Below are 17,203 nucleotides of genomic sequence, written 5' to 3'. Positions count from 1 at the left end.
AGAATAGAAATCTCATGTCTTTACAAGAAGAGACATCAGAGATCACTCTCTCTTTGCACCAAGAAAAGGTCATGTGAGGACAGAGTCTTCAGAAACCCAAAATGATGGTGGCCTAAAATTGAACTTTCAATCTCCAGAACTCTGAGAAAATAAATTTTTGTTGTTTAAACCACCCACTGGGTGGTATTTGGTTTTGTCTATGTATTTATCAGCCCGAACAGACTAATATGAAGGACAATGGAGAAAACAGGAAGGACTAAGGTTTGGAACTGGAATACACTTGGTCTTTCCCACAGGAGTTCCTCTTCACCCCCTGCCATAGCCATCTCCTGCAGAGAGCAGGCTCGGTGCACTGGTGGGCAGTGGAAGATCTTGGGTGACACATTAACAATTCTTAACAGTAATATAATTTGAATATGCATTAGAGAACTATAAAGAGCATATTGAGTACATAATTAAGTGGACATTTTTGTTTTTCCTTTTTGAGGTTTTTAAAAAGTACTTGATTTAAAGGAAATATCAACTAGATAGCAAGGCCCCCGAGGGAGTTTCATGATTGGCTGAAGCTAGGGAAGCTGAGATGGGTGACAAGCTTGGCTTCCTCATGCTGTTATCTCTACTTCTCTTCCCACTTCCCAATTAACCCTCCAGGGAAAAAGTGACTTGTACTTTAATCACTCCGGCTCAGGAGCTGGAACCTCTGAACTTCAAACAGGGCAGTTCCTCCACTTGGAATGCCACCCTCAGTCTCTGCTCACACTTCCACCCAGCCAAACGCCATCTCCACTGGGAAGATTTCTGTGATATCACTAAGCAGTCCCCTTTAAATTCCAATGCACCCACAGTGGTCTCCACTGTGGCCAGTCTTACTACAATGTGTGTCTTTGCTTCCTTAGGTCCCCCAAAATAGGAGATCCCAGAGGCAGGAGGCCGTAGCTAGTACATTTCTCTATCTTCATTCAGGACAAGAGGGCATGGAGGAGGAAGTCGGAAAACGTTTGCCAGATAGATGAAGGAACACATGTCCTGAGGATGAAGGAAATCTGCAGAGAAGGGGACATGAGGATACATAAGGCCAGAGAGGTCTGGGGAGGAGCCGGCTTAGTGGGTGCAGGAGGGTCTGAGATCTAGGTTTGGGAGGAGTAGGGTTTGAGAGGGAGGGAAAGGAAAAAGAGGAATAAAACAAGCGCCTTATAAATATCCATTTAATCTACACAACCGCCCTATACGGATGGGGAAACTGAGGCATGCTAAGGCAAGCAACTTGCCCAGAGGAAGCCGCCAGTGGACCGCAGTAGGTGTTCTTCTCCTCCTTCGGCCCAGAGCCTGGCACACGTAGGCATACCACGAAGGTAAATGCCAAGGAAGAGGCGCGGGGCCTCTGGGGTGCGGGTTGAGGGGCCTTTGAGGCAGCCCTTGGACCTAACAGCAGCCTGGACCTGAGGACTGACCAATCCCGGGAAGAGCCAAGAGAGGCGGCGTTGGTGAAGGACCCGTTGCCATGGGAACAAAAGAAGGCCTGAGGCGGGCGCATGCGCAGACCAGAGAACGGGTGCTGAACCGGTGAAAGGTGACGTAAAAGCGCGCGGGGTGGGGCGCAGGGCTCGGAACGTCAAAGCCCCGCGTCCTTCGGCACCCGGAGAGAAGGGAAGGCACGCGCGACGGCGACGACCGCAGCTCCGGCCGGACCGAGACCGGGCGGTGCGGAGCGGACACGCAAGGCGACGCGAGCAAGGCGGGAGGGCGGCGCCCGCGCCCGAGAAGACCCCCCTCGGCACGAACCGCGGCTGCCGGGACCCCGGTCCCCGCTTCCGAGGCCCCGCCTCTCGGGTCTTGGGACTAATCGGATTGAGAGCGCGCCGGCCGGGGCCGCGAACTCGCCAATTGCGAAGGGCGGCAGCCACCGCCCAATCCGGAGCAGACAGGTGCGAGGTCCGGAAGGCACAAGCCAATCGGCTGTAGTTGCGACCTGTGGGGGCAGGCCTCGGCCAATAAGGAGGCTCGAGTGACGTCTTTGAGCGNGGGGGTCTTCCGGAGGGTGGGGTGGGGCTGTGGGGAGCCACTGAGATCCTATATTTATCTCTGCATCCCCACTCATCCCACCCCAGGCATCATCCATGCCCGGGCCCTGGTCAGAGAGTGCCTGGCAGAGACAGAGAGAAACGCTCGCACGTAACAGGAAGCACCTTGGCCTCAGCGTCTGGACCTTTCCGGCCACTGCAGAGCACCTGCTTCTCCCTGGCCTTTGCCCCAAGTTGCACCTCCTATCCTGGGCTTCCTGTGTTGTCCCTTGGTGGGTGCCCTCCAGGAACCAGGGAGCGACTTTCACTCCAGTGGGCAACGCTAACTGGGCTCCTCCCCCTGCAAGAGTTAGCTGCCAGGTCACTGTGAGTCCCACCCACTACCTGCCAGCAGCAGTGTTGGTCCCACTGGAGCGTTCTCCTTTCTTGGCCCCTATTACTCTGCACTTACTTCTCACCACTTTGTCCCAGGCCTTCTCTTCCAGAAGGAGCTTAGAAGGCCTGTCACCTCCCTGCCTTGTCTCTGGGGCCATATTGACTCTTTTCTCAGTGTATCTTTTGCTAAATATGCCCTTTTTATATAAATAAAAAGATGATTTGGAGTTGTTCTCTCAGCTTAGCCTTTCTGGGTCTTGTTCCTCTGCTAAGCCTGGGTGGGCCAGGCAGAAGGAGGGCAAAGAGTGGTCCAGGAATGAGAAGGCTGACTGAGCTGTCTTTGCCTGCCTCTGATGTCCACTGACCTTGGAGTGGGAACTGCCCCTCCAGGCCCTCTGCTTTCCCAGCTGTGAGTAGTGGAAAGGGCAGAGCTCCAGTAGCCTAGAGCCCTGCCTGCCTGCCTGCCTGCCTCTGTGCTGTGCCACCAGGGGGCAGCGGGGGGCCCTGGCTGCCTGCACAGCTGGAGGCACTGATGGCCAGAGGGCCCTTCCCCTGGATTGGCAGTGATGCCTGGCAGGGTGGAAATGCCAGTTCACTTAAGCCACTCCCTTACTTGCCTTAATGCCCTACCCCACCTCAACTCTGACTTGGACCTGGAAGACTGAATACACCCAGTCTGTGGCTCGTCAGGCAGCATAATGCTTCCCTCCCCCTACACTTTGGCAGCAGAGTCAAGGGGAGAGACCTGACTAGGTGCTGCTATCCACTGCCCCAGTTCCTTTATCCAGGCTCAGTGTGGTCCTGTGAGCTAGCCCTCAGTGTCTCAGCCTTCCTCAGGGTCTAGGTGGCATTTTGGCTAGACTTGTGAACCCAGAAGCACAGGGGTGCCATTAAGGGACTGGCCCAGAGATTGACAAAGCCTTCTGCCTGAATGTGTAGTTGAGTGACTTAGGGGCCTGAGGCCCTGGAACCCCAGCCCTAGGTGGAGTTAGAGCCACCAGCTTCTGCTTAGACCTTGCTGGGGAAGCATTTCCCCAACCGTGGGTCCCAAGTTCCAGAGGATGAGGAGCTGAGGAGGACGGGCCTGGGACCCAGACATATCAAAATCCACCCAGGAGGTGCACACAGGAGGGCTGGGCCAGGGTGCAAATAGGAACAAGAGTCTTTGGGAACCCCAAACAGCACAGAAGTAATAAAAAGCGCCAGCATTTGGGGAACAGCCACTTACCCCGCTGTCCTGCGGAAGGAAGGCAGGGACCTGCCCTTCGCAGCCGCGGGCGGGACTGTCCCGACCCCGCAGGGGTGGGGAGGATCCGCCGAGCCCAGGAAGGGGGCGGGGCGGGGCAGCCGCAGTGACGCGGCGGGGAGGGACGGCAGGGGCGCCGGCGGGCGGACCGGGAAAAAGGTCGGGGCCATGGGACGGCGTTTCGCCTCCAGAAGGTCCGGCCTCTGCTGCAACCCGAGACCGGGGTTGTGCAGGGTCGGGGCTCCGACCCGCGGGGCGGCTGCCCCTGCCCGGGCTGGGTGAGGGGCGCCGGCCCTAAGCTAGAGGTGAGCGAGGACGTCGGCGAGCCGGCGGGCCAAGAGCACGGCGGGGAACTGGTGCGCCCGGGAGCTGAGGGAAGTGGGGACGACCGGGCCTCTCGCCGGCTCGCTGGGTGCGAGATGGAAGTGGGAGGGGTGTCTGCAGGGGAACCGGGGCGCCCGGCCCGGGTGCAGGTGGACGGAGCGGGTCCCCAGGGCCGAGGCCTGTGGGATACCAGTTGACCACTCTTGCCCCGGCCTGAGGAGGGGCTACCCCTGGGGGACGATGATAGGGTGGCCGATAGAGTGGAGAGTCGATGCGGGCCGGGGGTACCAGAAGGATGCTGGGCAGCAGAGGTCGAGGATCCAGCCGCCGGCCGAGGTGGGGAAGGCTGGTCTGGGGGGCGAAGGGTTATCTGTCCTGGAAGGTAGGCTGGGGTGCTGGGGGTGGGGAACACTGGCCGGGATGCGGGGCGCATTGGGGTCGCTCCGCAGAGAAACACCCGGGGACAAGGATCTAGGTGGACATCCAGGAATGGGGGACAACGGACCAAGTGGACTCCGGGGAAAAGGGTGAAGGGGGCGGGTCCCCAAGGGGCCAGTTGTGGAAGGTGGGCCCGTAAGTAGGGACCCGGGGACTCCTACGGGTGCGGCCCTGAGGGATGCTGTTTTCTTGGGGGCTCTGGATGTGGCCCAAGTGGAGACATGAGGCTGGCCCTGCGGCCCGGGCTGTAGCCCGCCGCTCTGGGGGGCCCGCGTCAGCGCGCGGTTGCCATGGAGACAGGCGGGCGGGGGGCGGGGGCTGCGTAGAAAAGAGGTCAGCGCTCAGCCTCGCTGCGGCTCCCGGCCCTGGCGGCGCGGGCGGCAGCGCTGGGCTCGCCTCTGCCTTCCCGGTGGCGGGCCTGGGAATGGGGTCCCGAGGCTCCGGGCCCCGTCGGCCGGCGCGCAGGCTCAGGGCCGCGCGCCGCCGCCCCCCGACGTGACGGCCGCGCCGTGCCTGCGCCAGGAGCAGAGGAGGCCGCGCGCGGCCAGCTGGGCGCCTTCAGGATGCTCATCAAGGAGTACCACATCCTGCTGCCCATGAGCCTGGACGAGTACCAGGTGGCTCAGCTCTACATGATCCAGGTGAGGGCCGTGGGGAGGGGGAGACCAGGGGGCCATACATCATGATGGGTAACGGTGGGAGTGTGCAGGCCGCGACTGGGACAAGGGGTCTAGCCCAGCTCCATCCCCGCCAGACTTGCACCTTGGCTGGGAAGGGTTCAGAGCCCAGAAGAGGAAGGTCCTCTTCCGATGCAGGTGTGGGGGCGGGTAAATGGACAGGACGGTGAGTGGTGTCTCCCACCCTCTAAGTGCCCAGCCTGCTCAACCCATTTGAGCTCCTTTAATCCTCCTCAGAATCTAATCCCATGGGGGAAGGGAAAGGAGCCATGAGGAGGCATGGGGGGTCTACATGGAAGAGAAGGCAGGAAGGGGTTCTAGAGAGGGTACCTCCCTAACTGACAGGGACTGGCAGGCAGGGATGGAGTGTGAGGGTGGGATCTGGGCTTTGGCTGTGAGGAGGGTGGGCCTGGACAGGGAGAAGATGGTACCAGGCTCAAGGGATCTGTGTTCCAAGTCTGTTCCCCAGCACTGTGGGATCAGAGTCTAGGGGGGCAAGGCAGCCAGGATCCAGCTCAGCCGGCTGAGCGTCCAAGTTTGGGCTCTACAACTATAAAAGAGCAGGATCTGGGGTCTCAAGCCTTGAGGGGTGTGGCAGGAACTAGGATTCTGGTCTCCCAGAGGAGGGGACCAAGGTCAGGTCCTCTAAGAGGTGGAGGCCACTTTTCCAGCCAGCCTGGCCTCCTTGCCACTCCTTGAGCAGGAAGAGCATGTTTGACCTCAGAGCTTGCCTCGTCCCCCGGCCTCAAATACTTCCCCCAGCCCACAGTTGCAGAGCACCCCCCACCTCAGATCATGTTCAAGTGGTGGTCACATTGCCCTCTAGCAAGGCCTCCCTTGACCCTCATATCAACATTGCAGCCCCAACTCTTGGTCTCTCTCAGGCTTTCTGTTTCCCATCCTGTTTGTTCCACATGGGCAGGGGTCTTGGGTTTGTTCATTAGTAGACCCCAACTGATCCCAAGCAATGAATGGCTGTTTTGAATGCTGGGCAGTGCCTGTGATCATGATCATGAACCCAGGAAGCTGCTGGGGGCCAGGGTCAGGTTGCAGAGAGTTGGAAAGACTATGCAGGGGGTCAGAACTGAGCTGGGGTCCCCACCCAGGAGCAGGGCCAAGACTGAGTCTCCAATTCTGCTCTGTCCTGGCTGCAGAAAAAGAGTCGGGAGGAGTCCAGTGGTGAGGGCAGCGGTGTGGAGATCCTGGCCAACCGGCCCTACACTGATGGGCCCGGGGGGAGCGGGCAGTACACACACAAAGTGTACCATGTGGGCTCCCACATCCCAGGCTGGTTCCGGGCACTGCTGCCCAAGGCCGCCCTGCAGGTAGAGGAGGAGTCTTGGAATGCATACCCCTACACCCGAACCCGGTGAGTGGACAAGGCACACAGGCTGGGGTCAACAGGGAACAGCCCTGGTGGATCCAGTAATGACCCTCACCTTGGCTTCTGCCCAGGTACACCTGCCCCTTCGTGGAGAAATTCTCCATTGAAATAGAAACCTATTACCTCCCCGATGGGGGGCAGCAGCCAAACGTCTTCAACCTAAGTGGAGCTGAGAGGAGACAGCGCATCCTCGGTGAGGCTTGGAGTCCCTCTTACCCCCGCTGCCACCTCAATTTCCAGTCTCTTGACAAGTGCAAGTTTTCTCTGGGCCTTGGCTTCCCGTCTGTGAAAGGCTGTGATCGTGATCCTAATCCCTGGGGAAGGCGGGGGTGGCTTGAAGGGGCTGGCTCGGCTCAGTGCTCACTGAACCCCCTCAGACACCATCGACATTGTGCGAGATGCAGTGGCTCCAGGTGAATACAAAGCTGAAGAGGACCCCCGGCTGTACCGTTCAGTCAAAACAGGCCGAGGGCCATTGACTGATGACTGGGCGCGGACAGCCGCCAAGACGGGACCCCTCATGTGTGCCTACAAGCTGTGCAAGGTGGAGTTCCGATACTGGGGCATGCAGGCCAAGATCGAGCAGTTCATCCATGATGTTGGTGAGCACTTGCCTGAGGGAAGTTCTGCTTACCCAGCATGCACCAGGCCCTATGTTTGGGGGATGCTGTCATCTACTGGGGACACAAAACCATGGGAGCATCATTTCCATATGAGATGGAACACTGAGGTAGGCGGAGGTTGGGGGTGACAGCACAGCCCAGGAAAGGGGTCAGGGGAGCCTGTCTTGAATATCGGAGTCAGGTGCTGTGGCACATGCCTGTAATCTCAGTGGCTCAAGAGACTGAAGTAGGAGGATCATGAGTTCAAAGCCAGCTTCAGCATCTTAGCAAGGCCCTAAGCAACTCAAGAGACCCTGTTTCAAATAAAATATAAAAAAAGGGCTGGGGATGTGGCTCAGTGGTTAAGCACCCCTGGGTTCAATCAATCCCTAGTACCAAAACAAAAGTCAGGAGGGCAAGGAGCTGGTGACATGATCTGAGATCTATGCCAGCTCTGACAATCAAATATGCTTCTTCTTTAATGAAGATTTTAAGATTCTGTGTTGTCCTGTGAGTCAAGCAAGACTTAGAGAATCTCAGGAGGACTGCCAGCCCATTCTCTTTGGGGTGCCCTCCCACCCCCAGCTCCCAGAATCCCAGCTTGTGGTCCTGGCATCCAGGAACCATTAATCCATACCTGTAAACCCAAGCCTCCAACTCCCCCACCTCGCCTCCTAGGTCTTGGGGTGGGCCATCTGCATGTAGAGGGCCTTCCCTGAGTGGAGGAGTCCAGTAGCTTGCGTTCTGCTCCACTTCTGACCCCCATGGCCCCTTCAGCAAGCCACTGGCTATCTCAGCACCTTGATGTTCCCTTCTGTAAGTGAGGAAGAGGTTGGACCAGAAGATAAGAACTAATACTGACTGTTCACAGCATACCAGATCCAGTGCGTCTGAGGTCTCCTTTGACATCCCCCAGCAGCCTCCGATGCAAGGACTGTTGGTCCCATTTCACAGATGAGGCAATTTAACTCAGCAATACAGACCCCCCTTTCTTACATTTAGAAAAATACCAAAAAGCACAGATAGGGAAATTAAAATCACCCACATAGAACCACTATTAATAGTGTTTAAGGTTCTGATCTATTTCCTTCCAGAAGTTTATAAATCCAATCATTATTATTTTATTTCCTAGATATTTAAGAGTTTCCAACTTTATTCCTCTGCTTAAAATGAAAATATCCCAGAAGGCCTGGGGATGTGGCTCAAGTGGTAGCGTGCTGGCCTGGCATGCGCGAGGCACTGGGTTCGATCTTCAGCACCACATAAAAATATTGTGTCCACCTAAAATTAAAAAAGAAAATATCCCAGAATGGATATCATCTTTCACCACAGGCTTCATGGAGTGCCAACTCTCCCACCTTCATTAACTGTCAACAATTTCATTAGCTGTGAACACCTTAATTAACTGTTAACTCATTGGAAGTCAGCAGGAAGCCAGCTAAGCAAGAATAAGCATTGATCCTATCTGCTGGAGGGACAGGGGTCAGTGATCAGAGATAGGGTATCCAGAGACCTAGAGGAGGCAGTTGGGCAGGGAAGGAGGTGGAGTAGGAAGACAAATGGCCCACTTTCCATGCCTGTCCCCTGGATAATACTGGCTCTGCCCTACTTTGTGGCTCTTGGTGAGTGGTATTTCCAGGAGAGCCATTGCCCAACCTCAAACCCTGGGCATGTGTCTGCAGTGCCAGGGTTGGGGAGCATTTTTCTGATGCCTGGGCACCTGTAGGTCTGCGAAGGGTGATGCTGCGGGCCCACCGCCAGGCCTGGTGCTGGCAGGACGAGTGGACAGAGCTGAGCATGGCTGACATCCGGGCACTGGAGGAGGAGACCGCCCGCATGCTGGCCCAGCGCATGGCCAAGTGCAACATCGGCAGTGAGGGGCCAGAGGCCCAGCCCCCTGGGAAACCCAACACCGAGAACCGGTCGGGGGCCAGCAGTGCAGGCACCCCAGATGGGCCAGAGGCCCCTGCTGGCCCTGATGCCTCACCTGATGCCAGTTTTGGGAAGCAGTGGTCCTCATCCTCCCGTTCCTCCTACTCATCCCAACATGGAGGTGAGGCTGGAGCCCAGGGGCCAGTTTTGGCGGGAAGCCACCCTCTCCAGGTGGGATTCCCAGGTTGAGGCTGTGCTGGCCCTTCAGGGGGCGTGTCTCCCCAGAGCTTATCTGAGTGGCGCATGCAGAACATCGCCCGAGACTCTGAGAACAGCTCCGAGGACGAGTTCTTTGATGCCCATGGTCAGCACTGAGGCCCTGCTGGGGGCATGGGGGTCAGCACTGAGGCCCTGCTGGGGGAAGGGGGGTGGGCACTGAGGCCCTGCTGGGGGAAGGGGGTCGGCACTGAGGCCCTGCTGGGGCTGGGGCTGAGTAGCCCCTCTCTCCCTCACCCAGTGACACATCCCCCTGTCCCCTCAGAAGGCTTCTCGGACAGTGATGAGGTCTTCCCCAAGGAAATGACCAAGTGGAACTCAAATGACTTCATTGATGCCTTTGCCTCCCCAACTGAAGCAGAGGGGACACCAGGTAAACACCCCACCCCAGGCTACCAGCCATCAGCATCTGTATCCAGCAGAGACTCAGAACAACCAAGTCCTGAGTTTAATGGGATCCTAAGAGGAATGTCAATCTAGAGGGGTGCTTATTGCTGCTCAGATGGAAATGAGTGGATACTGGGTGGAAGGTGGACTCAGCCCAGAGAGCACAGTGGAGGATTCACTGTGAGCACAGAAGGCTTCCATCTCTATGTGGAGCTCAGGTCTACACTAGGTTTTGAAGGACTGGACTAGAGCTATCCAGCAGAACTGTCTATGACGATGGAAATGCTCTAGATTCGTGCTGCCCCAATGATAGCCACCAGCCACACTGGCCTTTGAAATGTGGCCATTGTGACCGAGGAACTGAACTTTTTCTCATTTTAGTTCACGTACATGTAAATAGCCAGGCTAGTGGCTACCGTGTTGGACAGGACAGGACTAGAAGTTTTACAGGCCAACAGGCATCCCCTGAAAGCAGGACCAGCATAAAGAAAAGCCTAGAATGTGAAATGGCCTGGGAGAGTAGGAGGGAAGGAAGAGGAGGGTGGGGGGCCTCAGGCAGCACCAGAGCTAGGACCTGAAGGGCCAGGAGAGGGGATCCCAACAGTCCCTGGGCCCCGCTCACTGGCTTTCCCCTGCCCTACAGACCCTGGAGTCGAGGCAACTAAAGACATCGAGGACAGGGCGCGAGTACCCAGGGACTCTGAGGTGAGAACATCAGCCATGCCATGTTGAAGTTTGTTCACTCCTGGCCCAACTATGGCTCTGACTCCCCACCGCCCATTGTACCCAACAGGGCCCAGATGGAGCTGGGGACCTTGGGGCTGAGGCATGCGCGGTCCATGCCCTCTTCCTCATCCTGCACAGCGGCAACATCCTGGACTCTGGCCCAGGGGATGCCAACTCCAAGCAGGCCGACGTGCAGACGCTGAGCTCCAGCTTCGAGGCCGTCACCCGCATCCACTTCCCTGAGGCCCTGGGCCACGTGGCCCTGCGACTGGTGCCCTGCCCACCCATCTGTGCCGCCGCCTATGCCCTTGTCTCCAAGTATTGGCCAGGGGTAGAAGGGCAGGGGACACACAGTGTCCCCAAGGTGCAGATAGCTACCTGGGGGTTCCTAGGATCAGGGTGGTCCCCTGGAGGGGGGGAGAAAAACCAGACCCCTGGGTCAGTCCTGGTCTTGGCTAGACCTATTTCTGATCAATAGCACCATCTCAGATGCCTCGAATCTGACACCCCAGGGTGCCTGGACTTGCCAGTGAGCCCAGAGAACTTGGGTGGCAGTGGTAAGGCTGGCCTTCCACCTACCCACCACACCCCCTCCTCTTGCAGCCTGAGCCCCTACAGCCATGATGGTGACAGCCTGTCCCGCTCCCAGGACCACATTCCACTGGCTGCCCTGCCACTGCTGGCCACCTCATCTTCCCGCTACCAGGGCGCTGTGGCCACTGTCATTGCCCGCACCAACCAGGCCTACGCAGCTTTTCTGCGCTCATCTGAGGGTGCTGGCTTCTGTGGGCAGGTCAGGGCTTCGGCCAAGAAGCAAGCCATCTGTTGCCCTCCACTGCCACACTGTTTGCTGCGAGGTCTGGACAGTGACAGGACCTCTCAATGGTACCCACACTTTCACCCAGGTGGTGCTGATTGGAGACGGCGTTGGTGGCATCCTGGGCTTTGATGCGCTCTGCCACAGTGCCAACGTGGGCACAGGGAGTCGGGGCAGCAGCCGCCGTGGGAGCATGGTCAGTGTGGCCAAACCCAGCCTCCTCAGGAGGGGGGTGTCTCTCTCCATCTCTAGGTCTCTGCCCCTGGAGTACGTCTTTCTGCATGTGGGCAGGTCCCCAGTTGCCCCTTAAGTTTGTGTTTCCTTTGGGACTCTGCCCTACCCACTCCCATGCCTCTTTCCTTACTTCCAAATTGAGTAGATATCTGAGGGTCTCAGACCTAAGGATGCTTCTGTCCTCTGTGCCATCTAGAACAACGAGCTGCTCTCTCCAGAGGTCGGCCCAGCACGAGACCCACTGGCAGATGGGGCGGAGACACTAGGCCGAGCCAGTCCAGAACCCTCAGCCCTGCTTGCCCAGCGCACCCCCAGCGACACGGCCAGTTCTGAGCCTGAGGGCTCTCAGAACAGGTGACATCCCTGCCCTATCACGCCCCCCCCCCCCAAGTAGGAGACATCAGAAGCAGCAGCACTAAGTATGCCTTCTCCCATAGCCTGCAGGCGGTCCCTGCACTCACCTCCTCTGGGGAGCCCAGGCGGCCTAGCACAGCCTCCTGCCCACCCGCTGCCAGTTCTGAGGCCCCCGAGGGGCCCACCAATGCTGCCCGCCTGGACTTCAAGGTCTCTGGCTTCTTCCTCTTCGGCTCCCCACTGGGCCTGGTGCTGGCTCTACGCAAGACTGTGATGCCCGCCTTGGAGGGTGAGTCCTCAGGGTGTGGGTCACTCCTCATCTTTCATGTGCTCCTTCCCTGTCTCCCATAATTGTCTTTCTCCCTGTGCAAATGAAACGCCCGGCTAGAGAAGGGGAAATGAAGGCCAGAAAGAAGGACTTGAGAAGCCGTTTCCCGAAGTGGAGGAACCGCATAGCCAGGAGATGCTCTGTGGGATGGGGAAATGAAGGCTCAGGTTTCCCTTAGGCAAGAGGCCAGTGTCACTTTAAGCAGGACTCTAATGACTTCCAGAGAATGCATTTTGGGAAGTGCCGACTCAGGGTCACACAGTATGTCTGCCCCCTGCCTCCCGGGATGCCTGGTTGAACCCCTGTCCGCCTTCTCTGTCTTCTGGGTACCCAGTGGCCCAGATGCGTCCAGCCTGTGAGCAGATCTACAACCTCTTCCACGCGGCTGACCCCTGTGCTTCCCGCCTGGAGCCCCTGCTGGCCCCCAAGTTCCAGGCCATTGCCCCATTGGCTGTGCCCCGCTATCAGAAGTTCCCCCTGGGAGATGGCTCATCTCTGCTGCTGGGTATGACCCCAACCAAGATAAAGGGGAGAGGGGAGGCACCAAAAGGTAGTAAGAAATATGAGGTGGCTCCAACATCATGGGTCCCCTCTCCTGTTACCACTCCCAGGACCAGGGAAAAGGAAGAAGGACACTGGCATTCCAGTGTCTCAGAGGACCAGTGTATATGTGGCTGCTGTGTTTGGGGGGCTCCATGTGACTTGTGTTCATGAAGTCTGGATGTAATTGGGTACCACTGATCCCACAAGACAAGTGTCATCGGCACAGGGAGGGTTTTTTGTTTTTGTCTTTTAATTGGGGGAGTGGTGACACATTGTGGCAGGAATGTCGCTGACTGCTGGGGTAAATTAAGAGACAGTGACTCCCCCTGCTTCTCTTCCTCCCAGATATAGGACAGGCCAACCTCAGTTAAGACCTGAGCAGGGAGGCTGGTCGGGAAGGTGGTGGAGGGACAGGGGCTGTGCTACCCTGGGAGAGAAGACAGGAGGGCAGCCTGGCCTCGCCTGCTGCTGAGGTTGGCCCTCCTCCCTCAGCGGACACCCTACAGACCCATTCGGGCCTCTTCCTGGAAGAGCTAGAGATGATGGTGCCCTCAACACCCACCTCGGCCAGCGGTGCATTCTGGAAGGGCAGTGAGTTAGGCACTGAGCCAGCGGCCCAGCCAGCAGCACCCAGCACCACCAGCGAGGTGGTTCGGAGTAAGCCAGCCCGCGGCTGACCTGGGCGGTGCAGACTGCTCACAGAATAATCACCCCAGCATTTGCCCTGGACCCCCTCCCCCAGCACTCACATGAACTTGGCAGACAGCAGGGTTGGTGGAAAGGAGGGAGGAAAGAGCACCCAGGGGCCGGGCAGGTGAGCCCTGGGCACAGGCCACCCTGACTCACTGCCCGCCATGGCCCTACAGTCCTGGAGCGCTGGTGGGGGACCAAGCGGATCGACTACTCGCTGTACTGCCCCGAGGCACTCACGGCCTTTCCCACAGTCACGCTGCCCCACCTCTTCCACGCCAGCTACTGGGAGTCGGCTGACGTTGTGGCCTTCATCCTGCGCCAGGTGAGTGGACCCAGGCATCTGGGACACGAGATGGGACGGCAGAAGATGGGGCGCTTAGGGCTTGGGGAAGGCTACTAGTCCCGTCCCCTATTCATGTGGCCTTGCACCTTTCCTGTGCAGGTAATTGAGAAGGAGCGGCCACAGCTGGCAGAGTGTGAGGAGCCATCCATCTACAGCCCTGCTTTCCCCAGGGAGAAGTGGCAGCGCAAACGCACGCAGGTCAAGATCCGGGTAAGTGCCCACCCCGATTCCCGTGGCTCTCTCTACAGCATCCCCGCCCCTGAGCTCCTGCCCCTCACAGCCCAGACCTCTTTCTTGATCTGGCCACTCCCCATGGCCCTGGCCCCACCTCCTTATTGCCTTGGCCACGCCCCTGGGAACCTGGTCTCGGGGTCCGCACTCACCCACTACAGGCCTCATCTGCATTCCACCCTTAGAACCTCAGACGGGATCCCACAGATGCGCAGATCCCAAGGGCCTTGCTTTTCTCCCACAACGGCCCCGCCTCCTCCAGTCCCCACCCCCAGTGCGGATGAGAACCCACACACCAGCTCCTCTGCCCCACATTTCCCGCCACTTGCTCAAACCTTCTCCTCCCACCAGAACGTCACTTCCAACCACCGGGCGAGCGACACGGTAGTGTGTGAGGGCCGACCCCAGGTGCTGAACGGGCGCTTCATGTATGGGCCCTTGGACGTGGTCACGCTCACTGGAGAAAAGGTCAGGACCCGGAGACCCTGGCCCCGGGTATTTTCGGTCAATCTCTTCTCTCTGGAACAACTCCTGACCTGCCAAGGGTCAAGCCCCCAGCGCCACCCACCCAGCCTCCTCCACTCGGGGGCTCTGCCCCATGGACCTCCCACCCCTCTCCTCCCAGGTGGATGTCTACGTCATGACACAACCGCTGTCCGGCAAGTGGATCCACTTCGGCACAGAAGTCACCAACAGCTCGGGCCGCCTCACCTTCCTGGTGCCCTCCGAGCGTGCACTGGGTATCGGCGTCTACCCTGTGCGCATGGTGGTCAGGTGAGCACCAGGCAGGCTGGGCCTCTGTGGGGCTGGGCTACGCCAGGCCTTGTGCACACCACTCACGCCCCCCTGGGCCACAGGGGCGACCACACTTATGCTGAGTGCTGCCTGACGGTGGTGGCCCGCGGCACGGAGGCCGTGGTCTTCAGCATCGACGGCTCCTTCACCGCCAGCGTTTCCATCATGGGCAGCGACCCCAAGGTGCGCGCTGGCGCTGTGGATGTGGTCAGGTAGGAGCTGCCACCCTGCTCCTCGCAGTGATCAGCCCCCATTCTCCTGCCTGTGGAGCTGACCGACCCCTACCCCACAGGCACTGGCAAGACGCGGGCTACCTGATTGTGTATGTAACCGGGCGGCCCGATATGCAGAAGCACCGCGTGGTGGCCTGGCTGTCGCAACACAATTTCCCCCACGGCGTCGTTTCTTTCTGCGATGGCCTCACGCATGACCCCCTGCGCCAGAAGGCCATGTTTCTGCAGAGCCTGGTGCAGGAGGTGTGGTAGCTGGGGAGGGTTCCAACCTCATCCCAGCCCCAGACAGGATCGGGGAGGCCCATCTGTCCCCTCCAAAGGCCCCACTGAAAGACTGGAGAGGCCTTTGTGGTCCTGCCCTAGTGGTCCTAGGGGCCCCTATCCTAATTCTGCTGGTCCCATCCATCAGTGCCTAGGACCATAGGTTCCTGCCCCCCCCATAGCCCCGCCCATATACCCACCAGACACACCAACCATTCCCCACCCCTCATTCTCCCCAGAGGCCAACTGCTCTCTCCTACCACAGGTGGAACTGAACATTGTAGCTGGATACGGGTCCCCCAAAGATGTGGCTGTATACGCAGCACTGGGCCTGTCCCCCAGCCAGACCTATATTGTGGGCCGTGCTGTCAGGAAGCTGCAGGCGCAGTGCCAGGTGAGGGTCAAGAGAAGTGAGGGACAGGACCCCTGTTGGGGGGACAGGAGCCAGGGCCAGGCTGAAGGCCACCACTGTGTTAAGATGCACATGGGTGAACTGGGAGGCCTCACTAGCCTCAGGGATCCCTAGTTCCTCTGCAGCAGGGACCATGAGCAGCCTGGAACTGCCTGGTGCCCGACCAGGCATGCTGACCTGGGCTGGAGTGTGCCTGAGACCTGCCACGGCCTTGGACATGGGCCTTGACCTTTCTGAGCCTGTAAATTGGAACTGATAGCAGCATGACCTCATCGGCTTATCATGAAGATGATGTCCTTTAGTGCACATCAGTGAGCTCTGGGCTGGGCACAAAGCAGGTGACTGCTAAAGTTAGTTGGGACTATTTCCCCCAAGAATCTATCTTACAGGTGAGCCAGGCCCAAAGAGGGGCAGAGGTGGGAGTAAAGCAAGGTGCAGCCTGGGGACACTATCTACCTGGAGAAGGCTCCAGGTTAGGCTGAGCAGGGCTAGCACTGCCCAGCCCCCCACTTGCTATAGGGGCCTGTGAAGGACAGGGGAGGGCAAGGTGTGGGCCCAAGGCTGGCTGGCTCATCCCTACCCACTTCTACCCACAGTTCCTTTCGGATGGCTACGTAGCCCACCTGGGCCAACTGGAGGCAGGCTCCCACTCTCACGCCCCCTCAGGACCCCCTCGAACTGCCTTGGCCAAGAGCAGCTATGGGGTGGCTGCCCCTGTGGACTTCCTCCGCAAGCAGAGCCAGTTGCTTCGCTCCAGGGGCCCCAGCCAGGCAGAACGTGAGGGCCCAGGAACACCACCCACCACCCTGGCCCGGGGCAAAGCACGAAGCATCAGCCTCAAGTTGGACAGTGAGGAGTGAGGCCACTGTGGCTGGACCTGGATTATTTACTGATACTTGAGGGGCCCAAGTGGCTGTGTGGGGGAGGCCAGGGGCCTAGACTCTGGCCCCAGCCCTTGGCTTCCCCAGCCCCTTGCCCTGCATCTGTCTGCCCCTCAGTGTTACTTCCCTTTCATGGGGGACCCAACCCGGGGGGGAGAGAGGAGGGAGTGGGCAAGGGCCCTGAGGTTTTTCCAGTGTGTGTAAACCCATGAAAATAAACACCTCATCCCGCCTGACTGCCAGCCTGTGGGGCAGCACGGGGCAGCTGAGCCTAACTTCGAGTTCAGTGCGACACTGAAGCACAGAGGCCAGGACCTGCCCAGGACCATGAAGCAGGTCTGAGACGGGACCAGGATACAGTGTAGGCCTCAAGAGCCTTCTCAGAGCACCTGGCCTGGCCTCTTCCCCAGGCTTCTTTCTGGACAACCAGCTGTTCCACCCTAGCCCTCCTCAACAGGAGCCATTTGGCTGCTGACTCTCCCTCCTTCAAGGGACCATGGGACCAGGGCTAGAGGGGAAAGACCTGCCCTGAAGAACACCTACTCTGGCACCAAGCCACTTGTTTTAATCTCCCCCTCAAGCCTGGAGGCTCCTGGGGCTCCCCCATTCAGCCAGGGAGAAACTTGCCCTTGTTTCTATGTCGGGGACACTGAACCCCAAAAGACAGAGATGGCTAGTGGGGAACCAGGATGAAACTCCGGATCCTTTGTCTCCCAAGGACCCCTGAATTCCAGGAAATGCCAGTAAGAG

At 58.6% G+C, this 17,203-nt stretch overlaps 1 protein-coding gene across 6 annotated transcripts; it reads left to right on the top strand.

Annotated features, from left to right (window-relative positions):
• Positions 1-3,751: 3,751 nt before the first annotated feature.
• Pitpnm1 (phosphatidylinositol transfer protein membrane associated 1) lies at positions 3,752-16,722 on the top strand. 6 transcript variants are annotated; one of them, XM_015503224.2, is made up of 24 exons: positions 3,752-3,947; positions 4,927-5,045; positions 6,236-6,450; positions 6,537-6,658; positions 6,843-7,067; positions 8,794-9,120; positions 9,208-9,303; positions 9,484-9,588; positions 10,246-10,307; positions 10,396-10,646; positions 10,932-11,121; positions 11,234-11,341; positions 11,576-11,733; positions 11,817-12,022; positions 12,396-12,566; positions 13,097-13,261; positions 13,471-13,619; positions 13,740-13,850; positions 14,223-14,339; positions 14,497-14,645; positions 14,729-14,878; positions 14,959-15,142; positions 15,426-15,554; positions 16,169-16,722. In XM_015503224.2, the coding sequence occupies exons 2-24, from the start codon at positions 4,968-4,970 to the stop codon at positions 16,430-16,432; spliced, it is 3,732 nt and encodes a 1,243-aa protein (XP_015358710.1). In that variant the 5' UTR covers positions 3,752-3,947; positions 4,927-4,967; the 3' UTR covers positions 16,433-16,722. The 6 variants fall into 6 exon arrangements, with proteins under 6 accessions (XP_015358710.1, XP_015358707.1, XP_048663697.1 ...); XM_015503221.2 differs by having other exon boundaries at positions 9,481-9,588; XM_048807740.1 differs by having other exon boundaries at positions 9,457-9,588.
• The last annotated feature ends 481 nt before the right edge of the window (positions 16,723-17,203 follow it).

The sequence above is a fragment of the Marmota marmota genome, unplaced genomic scaffold, assembly GCF_001458135.2.
Source record: "Marmota marmota marmota unplaced genomic scaffold, marMar, whole genome shotgun sequence".
NCBI classification, from domain to species: domain Eukaryota; kingdom Metazoa; phylum Chordata; class Mammalia; order Rodentia; family Sciuridae; genus Marmota; species Marmota marmota.
Note: the sequence above shows the minus strand (reverse complement) of the source record. Positions and strands in the feature narration are given on the sequence as shown.